General features: G+C 34.6%; 1 protein-coding gene across 6 annotated transcripts in view; it reads left to right on the plus strand.

Annotated features, from left to right (window-relative positions):
- SCFD1 (sec1 family domain containing 1) overlaps positions 1 to 17,556 on the plus strand; it is a 128,668-nt gene that overhangs the window by 67,922 nt on the left and 43,190 nt on the right. For all 6 annotated transcript variants that reach the window (XM_008072007.2, XM_008072009.1, XM_008072008.1 and 3 more), the window contains 5 exons: positions 5,157 to 5,253; positions 9,920 to 9,990; positions 11,585 to 11,664; positions 12,625 to 12,687; positions 14,966 to 15,041. In XM_008072007.2, coding sequence (XP_008070198.1) covers positions 5,157 to 5,253; positions 9,920 to 9,990; positions 11,585 to 11,664; positions 12,625 to 12,687; positions 14,966 to 15,041 — 387 coding nt within the window. The remainder of the gene's footprint in view (positions 1 to 5,156; positions 5,254 to 9,919; positions 9,991 to 11,584; positions 11,665 to 12,624; positions 12,688 to 14,965; positions 15,042 to 17,556) is intronic.

Raw genomic sequence — 17,556 nt, forward strand, 5'->3', positions numbered from 1 at the left:
GCCTTCCGAGTAGCCGGAATTACAGGCATGCGCTACCACGCCCGGCTGATTTTTTGATTTATTGTAGAGATGAGGTCTCGCTGCCCAGGCAGGTCTCGAACTTGCGGGCTCAGGCAATCAACCCACCTCAGCCTCCCAAAGGCGCGGGACTACAGGCTGAGCCACCGAGCCCGGCCCTATTTATTCATTTTTTAAATGTGGGCGACAGAGTGAGACTCCAACTCAAAAAAAAAAAAAAATGTAGCTCTTGTTACTCAGACTGTATTCTCTTTGAGACCAATTTTGTATAAGAATAATCAGGCTTTGGCATGACAGAAGTTGCTTTTCTTCGTATTTTCCCTCATTTCAAGAATTTGAGAAAAGACCTATAGATACTAAATCTCTGGCCAAAATGACCTTTTGCCATATATATGTAAATTATATGTATTACCAAATAGCACTAATTGACAAGTGTACTTTCTTTCATAAAGCATATACCAAGGAAGCAATAAATTGTTCTTGAGGAAAGGACTCTTTATCTGTGGTGTATGAAGGGGGACTCAAGAAAAACTGAAATTATAATTTGAAGGGTGAGTTCCTTGTAATGCAGGCTTTCCCCACTTGCTAAGTGTTCTAGGAACCCATTGGCATCAGTGTACCAGCTAGCGTTGTTGTGAGAGGCTGTGTTCAGCTTTGGTGAATTTTTTTTTTGGAGATTGTTTCAGCGTGTTTGCCCATTTCATGATGGATGATTTACAAGTGCCCCTGCCCACACCATGCTGAGTATTCAGCAAGTTTTTAACCAGAAATGGGATGACCCCCATTCCCCACCCTCTCTATTCACCTGCTCTCACCTCAAGCGACTTTTTTTGTTTCTCGAATTTTTTTTTTAAAGAGTCTTCAAAGGGAACCATTTTTATTATTTTATTTTTCTACTTTTTAAAAAAAATTTTACAGATATGTGGTACAATTCAGGGTTAGGTATGCAAATGGTCATTGTACAGGTAAAGTTTGGGCCTCACTTTGGTCCCTACTTCTCCTGATTTGAGAACAGGTAACCTTATTGATGAAGTGTGCCCCCACCCACCCCCGGCAGTTTCCTACTACTGACAGTCAAAGGGAACCACTTTACTGATGTGGAAGAGGTGAAACAAAAAACAATAGATGCACTAAAAGGCATCAAAATTGACAAATTCAAAAACTGTTTTGAGAGTGGAAAAAGTGTCTCGATAGGTGTATTGCATCAAACAGAGTACTTCGAAGGTGACTGAAGGTAAAACATGTAAGAATAAATACGCAGTTTTTAATAAATAAAATCCAGAGTTTTTTGGGTCCCCCTTACACATTGGAGTATGACCTGGATTTGAATCTCAACTCTTTACTACTTCTCTGGTAAACTTGAGTAAATGTGTTTCTGTTTCTTCATCTTTAAAGTGAGACTAGCAATTCCTAGCTGTAAGTAAATTGTCTTGTGCATGATAGGTGCTGAGCAGATGCAAGTTCTCTTATGCAGATTTTAAAATCTGTATGTATTTTACTCCCTCTCCTCTTAGGTGGCACTTCCTCATAATCAGTATTTGGAAGTGCCATGACTTTTGTTTAACAGTTTGAGATTTCATTTACATACCATACAGTTCACCTATTTAAAGTATGTAATTGCTTTTTAGTATTTTTACAGAGTTATTGCAACCACAGCCATAATCTAATTTTAGAAAATTTTTGTCACCTCAAAAAGAAACCCCCTACCCATTACTAGTCATATTAAGTTGCTTTTGGACTCTATTTCCATTGTTCATTAAAAGCTGAAGTATAAATAAGTGAGTACATCAAGAAGAGCAAAATGAATCAAATATCTGTACTATGTAAGTCAATGAACCATGTTTGTTTTTTTTTTTTACTGATTTATATAGTCACAGACATTAGATTCCATTATGACATTTAGTATAAATAATTTTTTTCCGGGCCAATCAAGTGACTTGAGCCTATAATCTCAGCACTTTGGGAAGCAGAGGCAGGAGGATTGCTTGAGCCCAAGAGTTTGACACCAGCCTGAGCAACATAGTGAGGCCTTGTCTATACTAAAAATTTTTTTTCCTTTTATTTATTTAGAGGTGGGGTCTCACTGTGTTGCCCAGACTGATCTTGAACTCTTGGGCTCAAGCACTTCTCCTGCTCTAGTTCACAAATAGATGGGAATACAGGCGTGCATCACCATACCCAGTTTAGCATACTTCATTTTATAAAGTCACTAAAGACTATTTTCCTTACATTTTTTACTTTTAGAAGTTCATTCATCTACTCTCAATGACTTTTAAAAATTATTACTTGGTTTATATATATCCTGCTTCTGCCTTCAATATTCTATAAATGCAAGGACTTGTTATGAGCTAGGTGCTGTGTTAGACCCCTAAGGTTAAACAATTAATCAGACACACTTTAGAAGTTTACAGTTGTAGAAAGATGGCATGTAAACAAATGACTAATATATAGTCATTGTCATTGTGAAGAGGTGCATAAAGTGCTGTGGAACAATGAGTTCTGGCCAAGAACAAGATTGGGGGGTGGGGTGGGAAGGGGAGAGCAGAAATAGAAGGAAGAGTTGTAGAGAAACTACAAAGAAAGTGGACCTTGAAGATTGAGTAGAATTCACTGGGTAGATGGTGGAGGAGAAACGTGTTCTGAAAAAGCTAAGAACCTGAGCCTAAGCCTAGAGAATTAACACATACACAATGCTTAATGAAAAGTCAGGGAGTTATTTGATAATCACTAGAAGGACCTGAATCTAGTGAATAGTTATAAGACAGAAAAGATTCTTTGGAGCAGATTTTGAAGGACTTGAAAGTCAGTTTACCACCTTATCGCCTTTACCCTTCCACTTCTGGCTTCCCTCTACAGATAATAGCCTTTCCCAATCTAATATTCACATTAACATAGTTATTGCTATCATTATTGTAGCTCCCTGAAGTTTTCTTTGACTTCTTTCACTACTTTGCACCCCAGACGTTTCGTGTTAATTAGTAAATGTCCGTCTCTTCCTTTCCATTCCCATAGCCACTACCATGGTCTTTTTCCTAGGATCTGTTTTGTTCATTTTTAATATTATTTCTAGGACTTTGTCATTCATGGGACTTCACCTTTTATCTATTTTAGTATTCACTAAAATAGTTCCTATATCAGGGACATTGAAGAATATGAGGGGCCAGAGATTTTATAATAAGGAAAAGAGTTGTCCTTATTATATTCTTATCACGAGCTCACTAATAAGGAGTTCTCCATGTACTGATATACAATATATTATCTAGTGAAAGGAAGGGGCAGAAGGGTAACGTACAGTACCTTCTGTGTCAGAAAGGAGAGGGATATTAGAATACAGACTCTGCTTATATTTGCACAAACCACTCTAAAAAACAATAGACGAAATAACCAAAATAAATACCTATGGGAGCAGGTGGAAATGGTCTGGAAGAGGATGGGGTGAGAAATAAGAATTCTCAATATATACCTTTTTTTATGTTGTTCCAATTTTTGAATTGTCTGGATATCTCACCTATAAAACTCTGACCTCATGTGCTACTGCAAGGGAGTGGAATTGAGAGGGCTCTAATTTCTTGTTGCCCATATGTGAAGTTCACTTCTTAGTTTACTATTCAGATGTCTCTATTGTGTATGTACTATTTAACTGACATGAACTATATGTCCTCAAATCACATTCAAACCTCAGCTCAGAATTTATCATATCCTCCTCTACAGTTTGTTAACTTTTTTGTTCTGTCATTTTAGCATAATGTATTTATGTTCTATATTTATCTATTGGTTCTTTGTTTGTATTGCTAAGTATCCTATTTCATGAATGGTTTCTACTCCCACTTGGATTGTTAACATCTTCAATTAAAAACATAGTGTTTTCACTTTTGTATTATCAAAGCATAATATAATAGATTTTTTTTTTTTTTGAGTTGGAGTGTCACTCTGTTGCCCAGGCTAGAGGGCAGTAGCACGCTCCTGGCTACCACAGCATCAACCTTCTGAGCTTAGGAGATCCTTCTACCTCAGTCTTTCAAGTAGCTGGAGCTATAGGCATGTACCAGCATGTGCCACCATGCCCGGCTAATTTTTTTGATTTATTGTAGAGATGAGGTCTCGCCAAGTTGCCCAGGCTGGTCTTGAACCTGTGGGCTCAAGTAATCCTCTCACCTTGGCCTCCCAAAGTGCTGAGATTATAGGCATGAACCACCACACCCAGCTGTAATAGATATTTTATAATAACTTTTATTTACTTTGGAAGATCTTAATATGTTAATTTCATTAGGATAATTTTAGTCTACAAAATTTTAAATTACAAAAGGTGTCATACAGAAAAGTTTTACTACTTTTCCATCATTATAAACTTCAAAATATTAGATAGGAAAATTAATGAGAAAAAAACAACTTATTTTTAAAAACGTTAAAAATAATTTAATTAAGTTACTTTTCTATTCAGTTAAGATAAATATACGTTGATTTGCACACTAAAAACTTAAACATAACATAATCACCTGATATTAATTTGTATGAAGTACGATATGATTTGTTTTTTGGTTGTTTTTTTTTTTGAGTCAGAGTCTCACTGTCGCCCAGGCTGGAGTGCAGTAGCGCACTCACGGCCACCACAGCCTCTACCTGCTGGGCTCAGGCGATCCTTCTGCCTCAACCTTCCAAGTAGCTGGAACTACAGGAGCAAACTACCACACCTGGCTAATTTTTGATTTATTGTAGAGACAAGGTCTCACCTTGTTGCCTGGGTGGGTCTCAAACCCCCAGGCTCAGGCAGTCCGCTTGCCTCAGCCTCCCAAAGTGCTAGGATTACAGGCTGAGCCACTCAGCCCAGCTTTATGATATGATTCGTATGCTAATTACTAATACAATAATAGAAAATTGTTTCTTATCTTTGCTAATATAGGCATGACATGCAGAGTTACTTCTGAATTTGTAAGTCAGATATGGTAAACAAAGTGGTTTATCCATTGGTTTTTTTACATTAAGTGCATGATCAAAAGTAAGAAACTAAATAAATTCTATTAAGAAGTGAACATTTGTTTTTAAAATGAATCATAGAAAATAAAAACTTGTAAACTGAGAGACCCTTCATATGTTTTTATTACTTAATGTATTCTTATATAATATTTATCTTGAAACAGGCAAGAAAACTGGATGTATATTTTGAATATGAAGAAAAAATAATGAGCAAAACGACTCTGGATAAATCTCTTCTGGATATAATATCAGACCCTGATGGTATGTACCATAAATTTGAGGTTAATATAAGTTTCACATCTCTTGAATACAACATTTTCAATTTGAGTAAACCTTGAATAGAATTATTGTTTTTCTGACAATAAATGCTAGCAAAAAGATAATTAATCGAGCTGTTTTCTGTTGAAACTTTTACAACTTAGCAGGTCCTAAAGTGGAAAACTGATTTTGCATTATACTTCATTGAACTTTTATTGACTAGTATTTAAGCACTTTTTATGTTCATTTGTTTAAAGTGATATTACTAGAAATTAGTCTCTGCTGGTTCTGATTTGAAGATTTGAAGGTAAAATATTCAAAACAAGTGGCTTTAAGTGATATACTTTCTAATTACTTTGGTTTACCCTCAATTTCCTGAAAAGACATATCTAAAACCGAATTCTATTTTACATATTTAGGAAATTTGCTTTTAAAAAAACTTTGTAATCAATCCCTTTATATTTATTTAAACATTTGTTAGATTTTCTTAAAGTACTACTATTTGTACTTAGAAAATGTAGTCTGCGGAGACCATTATGTTAAGTGAAAGACAAATTTCACATGTTCTCATTCATATGTAGATCTCATGATGATCAGAGTGGTTACCAAAGGTCCGAAGGGGTAGGGAATAGGGGAGTGAAGGGAGAAAAAAGATATAAATGTATTTATTACCACTGAACTATATGTACACTTAAAAATGGTGAAGATGGTAAAATTTTTTAAATTTAATATTAGTTAGAAGCTTTTAATTATAACGATTTTCTACATACATTTTAGCCTCTACAATGCTCTAAACTTTAGAGACCTGAATAGTTTTGATAATTTCAGAATAGTTTTGAATTAAAATCTCAGCTTTTTCCAAAATGAATGAAAGCCTTGGACCCATTTTTAAATATGAGTTATTTAAGCTGAATGTTGATAGTTTTAGAGCTATAGTTGCAGTATGAACTTGAGACTTTATTCCAAATTGGAAAATAGTTTAAAAATCCAAGCTGGTTTTTAATTATTTTATTTATAAAATCTTCTGAGGAGCCTGAAGTATTAGTCACACCTTTAAAAAGCTAAATTTGGGGTGGAAACATAGCATTTTGAAGGTATGTGCATTTTACAATGAAGAAATTGCAAAATATTATATATAAGCCCATCACTTCTTGTTATTTACAATAAGTTTTCGGTTGAAACAAAAAAGTGTATTGATGAAAAGGCAATCAGAGCCTTCCTTTTTCCTTCTCCTTTCATTCTCAAATGATTCCTTCCTAAAGACGTTAAGTAGAATACAGCAAGGTAGGTGTTCATGAAGAGTGGCAGCCTGGTGCCACTTTAGTTCAGAGCAAGATGTTAAAAACTGAGCAGGATGATGAGGGCATCTACACACGGGATAGAGGGAGGATTGGCATTCCAGTTTTAGGTGTCCAAGTGCAAGAAAGGTGAGCAGAGTATCCTACATGTGGGAGCAGCTCAGCAAGGGATGTGAGATCCCTAACAGAGTAAGAAAGATGACCTCCACAGGAGCAACACAGCCTGAGTCTACAGAGGATGACAATTATGTCTAGGTGTGGGGATGGGTCCATTGTAGGAAACCAGCCGTGCCCAAGTGAAGTGAGAAGGACATTCATGCAGCAAGGGAGTGGCAGCAGAGATAAGATATTTGTTATAGACAGAGGACTGGTTAAATAAGAAAATATATGGGGTAATATAAGGGAACCAGATTTTCCATTGTCAGAAAAGGAATTTATAAATATAGAAAGAGAAAAAAACTAGAATGAACCTTGGTCGTGTTGAATTGGAATTAGAGTTTCAGAGTTCCTCCCCACAAAATACTTATTAATTGCTAGGGTAGGAAAAGTAACTTCACAGTGGTGAAGCCTGATCAGTATCTTAGTAGGTAATCACAGTGTACATCATCAGTGATGAGGCGTACTGAAGTAGTACATCACCTAGTAGGATTCAGTGCAAGGAACACAGCACTTTTGATATGCTTTCCTAATCTCATCATGAAGATGTAGCAGGCAAAATTTAATTGTATAATATTCTAGGAAAAACTTAGCCTGTAATCCTTTAAAATATCAAGGCCATGCAAGTCAAGGAAAGATGGAGGAACTGTTTTATACAGAAGAAAACTAAAGAGGCGTGACAACTGCGTACAACACAAAAAGATTTGAAATTGATCTTTTGCCATAAAAGATATTTATAGAGATAATTTGTAAAGCTTGAAATGAGCTCTGAGGATTAGATAGTAATGAATATACCATTAGTATGTTTCATCAATTTAGTAATGTATCAGTGTCAGTTTCCTGGTTTTGATCATTGTTTTATTGAGAATGTCTTTGATATTTGGGGATGATGAAACAAGTCAGGGAAGAAAAAAGCATCCCAAACTATACTTAAAACTTTCTTAAAAAATAAATTACTCAGCGAGGGAATTCTGAATTTAAAATAGAGGGCAATCATAAGTGAGACTTAGGTGTGGCAAGAGGTTCCAGGCTATAACTACAGGCTCTATAGTAATCAAGCTTGTTGTGAAGGATACACTGTTGCCATTTCAGTTGGTTCCCCTGTAGTTATGCCATTATAAATATTAGGATGTTCTCCAACCACTACCGTCCCATGACTTTTTAAAACCGTAGCCCATGTCTATGGCATTTATTAACACTGTAGCAATTTTAAAGTATTTTTCCCCTTGAAGAAGAGTGGAACCTGTTCCTCTAAGCAAAATAAGTGTCTAATAGAAAAGTCCGTGCTTGATGGTAAGGATATTAAAACCTACCACAAGGACCCACAGGTCTCTAAAACTCTCATAGAAGGGGAACCTTCCTCTTGTATCTTGTATCCTCTTGTGGTCCCAAGAGGATTGAGTAAGCCCCATTATTCTATCTCTAGTTGTCCCAGCTGCTTGGTCACAGTTGCAGCAATAGTTGTAGGAAGTGTACAAAGGAACAGGGTAACTAAAGCCAAAGCTTTCTGGCTGGAGCACCAGAAAGGGAAGGCCAAGGGAACAGGAAAATACCAGAAAGATTGTGGAAGAGAGGATCTCAGGAAAGCAACCTCATAAAGTTGTTTATGAATTCCTGGGCTCCCCGCTGAACCACACATGCATGAAGCTGATCCTAAACAGCATTTCAAGGACTGAGAGGTGAAGGGCTGTACTGTCTCTCAGTTCCTAAACTGGCCACTGGTTGATGGGATGGATCCCAGTAGCACAAAAGAAGGTTTTAAAATGGAATCGATGATGGAAGCACAACCCACAGAAGGCCATAGAAAAATTAGCCTGCACCCAGTCGGGCTAATTACTTGCAAAAACAAATATATCAGCTTTCTCCATTTAATAAGCCCTTGACTCCCATGACCCAGTATTCAAAATGTCCCTGATGTAATATTTGTATGAGAACTTTGGAGACTTATCATTGATCTTTATTTTACCATTCTTTGTCACTTTCAGGGAATAAGGATAATTTGAGGATGAGTGTCTGGATTCTAAATCATATTAAAAAATCAATGGTTCATCGGTCATGGTGTTTTGAAAAAAATCGTATAGTTTTTATTCTATAATAAAATACGACAATTCTGAGTTCTTGCATCTTAGGACACACTTTGAAGTGACAGTGACTATTGTTATTTGTTGGGACCAGTGCTTTATCACATTTCCACCAAAGTGCATCTGATAGAAGTGAGTTTCTTTGGACAGTCTTGGGCTTTGGATAATAGGATTAGTAGCTTAAAGCACTACAAGCAAGAAATTTATTTGAAATCTTCTATTTTGTCTTAAAATTTGAAGCAGATATATTCTACTGCATAACATAACACTTTATTTTAATATAAAAGTATGGTTTTCCCAAACTTCATAGTAATATAATATCCTAAAGAAACATGTATATTTAAGGGCCCCAATTTGATAAATATGACTTTAGGTTTAGCTAAATGATTTTGTTTAGCTGATACCTAGGTGACCGTACAACTGGTTTCCCAGGACAGTCCCTTTTTTTTTTTTTTGAGTTGGAGTCTCACTCTGTCGCCCAGACTAGAGTGCAGTGGCCGCTTCCGGCCACCGCAGCCTCGACCTGCTGGGCTCCGGCGATCCTTCCGCCTCAGCCTTCCAAGTAGCCGGAATAACAGGCATGTGCTACCACGCCTGGCTGATTTTTTGATTTATTGTAGAGATGAGGTCTCGCTGCCCAGGCGGGTCTTGAACCCGCGGGCTCAGGCAATCCACTCACCAGCCTCCCAAAGGCACGGGATTACAGGCTGAGCCACCAAGCCCGGCAACAGTCCCATTTTTATACCAGTTGTCCTTATGTAATTGTTACTGGCACCTCCTTTGCATCTCAAAAGTATCCTGTTTAGAATTGTATGATTACGCTGCCTATATCATTTCATTCTGAGTTTATGTGTAAAGATGAAATCAACATAGTTTGGAAGATGCAGTGAAGATGCTCCCACAATCCTCTAAATAGCCCTCTAATCTTACATCATTGAATCTTTTCCATGTTTATATTTTACATGGCTATAATTATAGTACCTGTTACCTTTTAACTTAGTTAAATCAAGAACTATGTTTTGTTTTGACATATTTATATGTGACTTGAATTTTAATGTACAGGTAAGTATTGACTATAACACATAGTGGCCACAGTTATGAAAGTATTTTTTTCATCTGTTTTCCCCTACGTAGCTGGAACTCCAGAAGATAAAATGAGGCTATTTCTTATCTATTATATAAGCACACAGCAAGCACCTTCTGAGGTAGGTCCCCTGTTCAGTTCCTGAGAGGAGGGGGAAATGCTTGTTTGTAGACTACTACAACTTACATTTTAAAAATAGAAGTGATCACCATGGCTAAATAGCTACCTCATTCCTTTCTTTAAAAGAAAAACAGTTTGTTAAGACTGGTTCTGTTTACTGCTAAGTTTTATAGTAATATTTATTGTCACCAGGGGAAATTATCCACCCATGAAACCATCTGACCACTTTTAAGTTGTTGGAATATGAACTGAATTCATGTGGCCAAAATTTTTATTTTTGGAAAATAACTATTCTAAACTAAGTTAACCAGGTTTGCTATGCTTTTGAAAGGTCGGTCTTATTTTAAGATTGTTTTAAAGCTAATATCCAAGATAGAAAATATATTGTCTATTCTATAAAGAAAAGTAGAAGTTTTGGTATCAGACTTCCTGCTGGATTAAAGACTCTTCCTAATGTTAACTCAGTTTAGTTTTACTAAATAAGCAACAAGCATAGAAACCTTGAAGATGACATCTGAAATTATATGGCTGTTTTAAGCCTCTTAACTTTACTGTTAGCAATTATTTTTTAATGTCTGGTAAATTGTAAGGCTTCTGTTGGTTAAAAAAAAAAAAAAAGCTTTGGCATATTAGAATAGCAAATTAAACACAATATTTGTTTCAGGCCATTCTGTCTTTACTTGAGAATAAAAATCTTTTAATTGTATAAGAAGGTGTGATTTTCTTTTAAGAAGTATCTCTTTCATTAATGGAAGTTTACCTATATATCAAGGGAGCCTAATAGCCTAAGTATAATGTTTTCTTTAAAATATATGATTTTAAAACTTAACTCAATAATTCCTTAATTTGGCCACATTTTTATTTATTTTGGTAAGGATTATATATTTTCTTCAATTTAAGAAAGTTAATTATGTCTTTTAGTTCTTCATTAAGAGGATTGAAGCAAGTTTTGACTACTGATATCAGATTTATGGCCCCCAAAATACAAAGCAGTTAAAGTCTCTGGTTACTGGTGGGCTTAAAAGCTTCTCCCTTATAAAATTTTTGTAGTAGAGTCACTATGATGATAGGCTCCCTTAACTTATACTGATTCAACGAGACTTACTTATCAGGAAATAAAAAAGAATAAGGAGGAGTGAAAAAAAGAACAATTTAAGAAGTGTAGGGCACCTGTTGTTCAGTTCATGAATCTGGACCCCTGGAATGAATGTGAGATGGGAACTCTGAATCTGCAGTTGGTGTCATTCCCTTTGTGTTTCTGGTTTTGAAATAGTCTTGGTCAAGGCAAGTCATTCATTTAGTGTTTGTCCTGAGGAAAGGTAATCTTTTTCAGCAGTAGAGGAAAATCGGACTCTGTTGACTTCTGGGGGATCACAAAAGACTGTATGTATTTGATAGGTGATTTGGGAGCCTCATAATATGTAATTTTTGTCTCAGGTTCTCACTTTTGTACTCTTTTAAGATGTAACTCCACTCTACTTGGATGCCTAGAATTTAAATGTATACTTTTGGTTTAATTTTTTGATTAATCAGATGACAAAATGACATTTCACAAAAGTAAAAATTTTTGTCATACAGTTCTTTTCTTATTTCAGGCTGATTTGGAACAATATAAAAAAGCTTTAACTGATGCAGGCTGCAACCTTAACCCCTTACAATATATCAAACAGTGGAAGTAAGTTTTACTTTCTTCTTTAATTGCTGTCATTTAGGAGACCATAATTGAGGTTTCATTCCCAAGAAAATGTGAACGCTAATAAGAAAATTGAACAATGCCTTGGTGGTTTTTTATAGCCACTTACATAAATATTTCCTTATCTGGCTCACTCTATCCACCCCTTAAAATTAAATAAATTAACGGTGCCTTTTTTCCTAGACAATTTTCTTTACTGATAAGGTGAGAAAGTCAAAGACTGAAATATTTTGGGTCAAATGTCTCAAAAGCATTCAAATTTCACCAGTATTCAGAGAAATACAGATGAATATAATACAAACATTTGGTGAATATCATGCCAAAGATACAGGAAAATTAATTAGTGCATTCATATTCTACTATTAGGAATATAAATCATCACAATTTTTCTGGATGATACAAAAAGTTTTTTACAAATAGCTCTGACCTAGTATTTCTCTTAAGGATTTATCTCAAAGAAGTAATTGTTCATAAAGAAGGTGGCTTTGAACAGAATCTTAAAAGGAAATGTGCTGTTTCTGTTGAAGAAAGTAGTGAGTTTATACTCTCCAGAGGACATCATGAGCAAAGACATGTGTCTGGGAACAAGGAAGTATTGAATATGAGAAAGTAAAGAGACTAAACTTAATCATTACATGATCTTTAAGTCATCAAATCTCTACCTCATTTTTTTTGTTTTTTGTTGTTTTTTTTTTTAAATTGTCGGACATAAGGGAAAGGAAGAAAAATTGTGAAGTTTGGAAAACTAATGCGTTTGCGTGTTTTAAGGAATTTTATTGTGTCAGAACTATTAATTGTGTGTATATTAGTTGAAAAATTATTTCTCTTTTCAGAAAATGTCTGCATCATAGAAGTTAGAATTCGTCAATACACATTTTAATGCCATAATACTGAAGTTAGCTGTAATAAGTGGTTTTTAAGTGTTACTTTCTTATTTCATAGGGCTTTTACCAAGATGGCCTCAGCTCCTGCCAGCTATGGCAATACCACCACTAAACCAATGGGGTAAGTATTTTTAATACTTCTGAATGAATCTTTGTACTCCACACCTTAATGTTTAGAGAATGCAGAATGTTTTTGTTATGATAAAGAATAAATGTCAATATAAATGTCTTTTTTAAATATTGTTTATTTTTAATTGACACATAATTATACATATTTATAGGTGACAACGTGATATTTCAGTATATGTATACTATGTGTAATGATCAAATCAGAGTAATTAGCATGTCTGTTGCCTCAAACATTTATCATTTCTTAGTGTTGGGAACATTCAAGTTCTCATTTTTAAATGTAAGTCAGTGTTTTTTACATTTTATGGGCCAAAACTTAGGTGACATTATTTACAGTGTAATGTGATCCCTACTTATTCATTTGTGTGTGTATGTGTTTGTGTGTGTGTATTAAATATACACACATAAACATTTAATTGCATAGCTGAAATGACATATACCTAAATATTAATAGTAAAATTTTACTCCAAGGCATAACATTTTTTCCTCTTGGGTTCTTTTCATGATTTTCCAAATTTTTACAACAAACATTACCCTCACAATTACTTTCTTTGTTTGTAAAACATACCTTTTTCATTTTCAGAAAATATTTGATGATTCGGGCTATTTTTATATAAATGTTGATAACTAATATAGACTTGAAGTTAGGCACTCAAGACCTAGCTTTAAAATAGATACAGGCATAGTGCTAAATGATCGGAAGTCCTCAGGGCTGGGTATGACTTCTTACTCCAGAGAATCCAGTAGAGTATGTGTGATTTTCAAAGAAGCTAAACAAAGTTTCTGACTGCTCTTTTCCATACTGTACAAGTTTCAAATTCCTACTTTATTTGTTAGAGTTAGAATAAAAGATGAAGCCACAGAACAGGTTTACCCTAACCCCACACTGAGCAACTGGTTTTAATAAAAACACTTTCCAAAAACAAAGGCACTCAGCCTCCAGCAGGATCTTATAAATGCTTGGCAAAATGAATCCAGCTGGCCTCACCTTCAGACAATGCTGTGCAGGTTAGCACAGCCCTTTAGAGTTGCCTGGTGCCAGGAATTGCCTCAGGGTCATTTATTTCAGCAAACATTACTTTCCCTTGTTTTTGTTAATGAAAAGATTCCCATCCTGTCCATCTATTCATTTCAGAGGGGAGTAAGAACAAGAGAGTGAAGAGGAAAATATTTTTGGAAAATTGCTCTCATATATATATAGCAAAATAGATTTTTTAGTTCTATACCTTAAAAATCTTTTTGAGTTTTAAAGTCTGTTAGATTTCTAATGAATTTTGTGGTTGGGGATTTTATTAAATGTGTTATAAGACAGTCTTGAATGATTTGAAGGCTATACTTAGCCTTCTGATATTATAATGCAGGATTATTCTGTCCGACAAGGAATTCTTTGATCCCGTGTGACAGACTATTTGACCCACAGATATAAACCTAGTATTGCAAGTCATGTGTTAGTGTTCTTTTTTTATTTGAAATTTGACAGCATTCTTCAGAATTGAAGCGAAATTCTCTATATTGTGCTTCATGCTTTTATATGGTAGATTTTATGTATATATAGAGGGGGAGTTAATATACAATGCAGGATTGGACCTAACTGCTATTATATATTTTATATATCTGTGTATATATTATATATTATTCTCATTAAAAAAAAACACAATAACATTTAACTTACTCATAATATTTAAAAGGTTGGACTGCTAAAGCAAGTTGTCTGAATTACTGTCTTTAAATTTATTGTTTTAGCATTAAGATAATCAGGAAGGCCAGGAATTCTCCTCAGACTCTAGTTTGCCCAAAAACTACAGCTAAGGCTAGGCAATTAAGATGTTTATTTTGTGACCATGAGTGTGCCACTGTACTCCAGCCTGGGCAACAAAGAATGAGACTCTAACTCAGAAAAACAAAAAAGAATGTTTGTTTTGAGGTCTGGTCTTTACATTTTAAAATAATTGTTGAATCTTTCTTATTATCAAAGCTTAGATAACATTCTCACTTTTATAGTGGCTTGTTCTTATAAAATAGTCGACATATTAAAAAATAATAATTATTGATTAATCAGAGTATCTTATTACTATTTTATGGTTAAATAAAATTGCAGCAGTGATCCCTGTGGCAGCAGAAATTCTCAAGAACCTTCTATTTAGAGAAAACAAAAGTGGTAGGTACAGCAAGTATCAGCGTGTAGTGTGTAATCCGGCAAATATTTTATCTGTAACAAATTGGAGAGGCAGTTTGTACTTATATGGTCCTGCTTCTCTTTTGCCCCTTAGTCTCTTATCGCGAGTCATGAATACAGGATCACAGTTCGTGATGGAAGGAGTGAAGAACCTGGTTTTGAAACAGCAAGTAAGTATACTTGTTAGAAAACATACTGGTAACTTTTAAACATTAATGTTGACAGCCTAACTGCTCAGGTAGAGCAACTTCTGGGCTTATTCAAGTAATAAATGAGTAGGGAGTTCTTTATTAGTATATTTAAGAATATGAAGGTGTATTTACACATGTAGCTCAGGGCTCTGGATTTGGGCTTTACTTACATTTTGATTTCTCTTTGCCATCAGGTTTGTGAAAGTACATTGCTACATAATGAATAGCATTTGTTTTAACATATACTTAAAAGTATCAATAAGCTAAAGAACATAGTAGTCTAGAGTCCTGTGTAAATTGGAATAAGTAAAGTATTTTAAGTAGAATTTACATTTTGAGATAATACAATTATAACTTGACTTTCTTTTAGCCCTTCATTTTACATATAGAACATTTTAAATGATTTTTGTGTTTTTGTGATTTTCCTATTATTCTGATGTATTTTGCTTCAGAATTATTATTAATTGATTTGGTTTCTTTTCAAAAAGGGTTTTTTAAAACTTTATTGTGAAAATCTTCTAATATGTATTATCAAATTCTCCTGATCCTTGCAGTATACAGCATCCATTCTTGTTTCATCTATCCCATTTGTGGTTTTTATTTTGTTTATTTTTTCTGGAATATTTTAAGGTAAATCAGAGACATAATATTTTGCACAAATACTTGGATTGTAATGAGAAGGACCTAAAAGGCCAGATTAGCAAAATTGAAGAGTGCATGAGTTATTCTGATCACATGTATTTAAAAAGATCTTTTCTGTCCTCCATACTTTCTAACTTTTTATAATGTTTACCTGTGGTGATTTATATAGATATTCTTTGTGTTTTACTTCTTAAGTTCTTTAGTACTAGAAATTTTTTCCCCATATTTGAATTTTTCATAGCACTTTGTGTAAAGAAGTTTTCTTTATTAAAGTGGATTCTTTATTTAAATTCTTTATTTGTATAAGTGAACAGCATTTTATTATAAAAACCATGTAATATTAATAAAGAACAGTGAAAAATTCTAATTTGCTTTATTTAATTAAAAGGCTGATTACTTTTTAAGCTTTTCCTTCCCATAAATTCTCAACTGCATTATTTCCCAAGTACTTGGGAACATTTTTAGCCTCGTTATTCCTGTCAGAAACTATTGTCGAACACTCTTATCCTACCTCTCTCCTGGTAAGGAGCTGCTACCAGATCCTTAATCCACTTTTTTTACTGGTTCACTGTACTATCCTGAGTCAGCTTATCTTCACCTTCTTGGACTGTAAATGGTGAAAAGACACAATAGGAAGTTTGGACACTATTAGAGAAAAGTGTGCTATACTTTACAATGTAGCCTAGCCCCACTCGTATTATGTATCAACTATGGACAAAACGATGATTTTGTTACGTGAGACAAAGGGGGACCACCAATATCTAAGGTAGTGTCTGCCTTTTGCTAGATTGACTGGTTATTACATAATCATATGTAATTCAACCTATTTTTTAAAAAAATTACATATTTTCCTTAACATGTCACTGTTAAAAGTAAAACCCAATACTAAAATTCCCTAAACAAAGTATTCCTTATAACATATAACTCATAGCATGTAGAAATTAGATTTTAATCTGTAGAGTGATCCTTTTTTAAACTTATTGCCTTAGAGTTACATGGTATATGTCCCCCAGTGATACTTGTAAAATATGTCTAAATTGGTTAACTCTTAAGTATTTTATTGTGCTAACACAAAATTGTTTTATTTAGAGTTTATAAAATATAAAAATAAATTACCCTGTGTGACCTCAAATCTCTTTGCTTTTCTTAATATTACAAATAAAAGCTGTTTAATAGCAAAAACGTGGAACCAACTATGCTGCCTATCGAAAGAAGACTGGATTAAAAGAATGTGGTACATATACACGATATAATATTATGCAGCCATAAAGAAGGACAAAATTATGAACTTTACAGCAACTTGGATGGATGTAGAGTCTATAATACTGAATGATCTATCACAGAAACAAAGAATTGAGTACCACATGTTCTCACTCATAAGCAGACCCTGAACAATTATCATAATACCGCAAGAAAGGGATTGGCAGTAGTGGGAAACTGCCAGGAGAGGGAGCAGGGAATAAGGGGCACACTTCATAATTAAGGGTACCTGATCTCAAACCAGGTGAAATGGGACCAAAGTGAGGCCCAGACTTTACCTACACAACGACCATTAATATACCTAGCCCTGAATTGTACCCCATAACTTTAAAATAAAAAAAAATTTTTGAAGAAAGTAGGGGAAAAAAACCAAAAAAACTGTTTTGACATAGGAAGTTTCTCACAAAAGTAAAATTTGAAATGATTGGTGGTTACCACAATATAGCATTTCTGCTACCACTACCAGAAGAGCCATTCCATTAAAAAGAAATTAGAATTAAAAGAAATATGAGCTGGGCTTGGTGGCTCAGCCTGTAATCCTGCGCCTTTGGGAGGCTGAGGTGAGTGGATTGCCTGGGCCCGCGGGTTCGAG

The sequence above is a fragment of the Carlito syrichta genome, unplaced genomic scaffold (assembly GCF_000164805.1).
Source record: "Carlito syrichta isolate Samal-C Ts95f unplaced genomic scaffold, Tarsius_syrichta-2.0.1 Scaffold314810, whole genome shotgun sequence".
Lineage (NCBI taxonomy): Eukaryota > Metazoa > Chordata > Mammalia > Primates > Tarsiidae > Carlito > Carlito syrichta.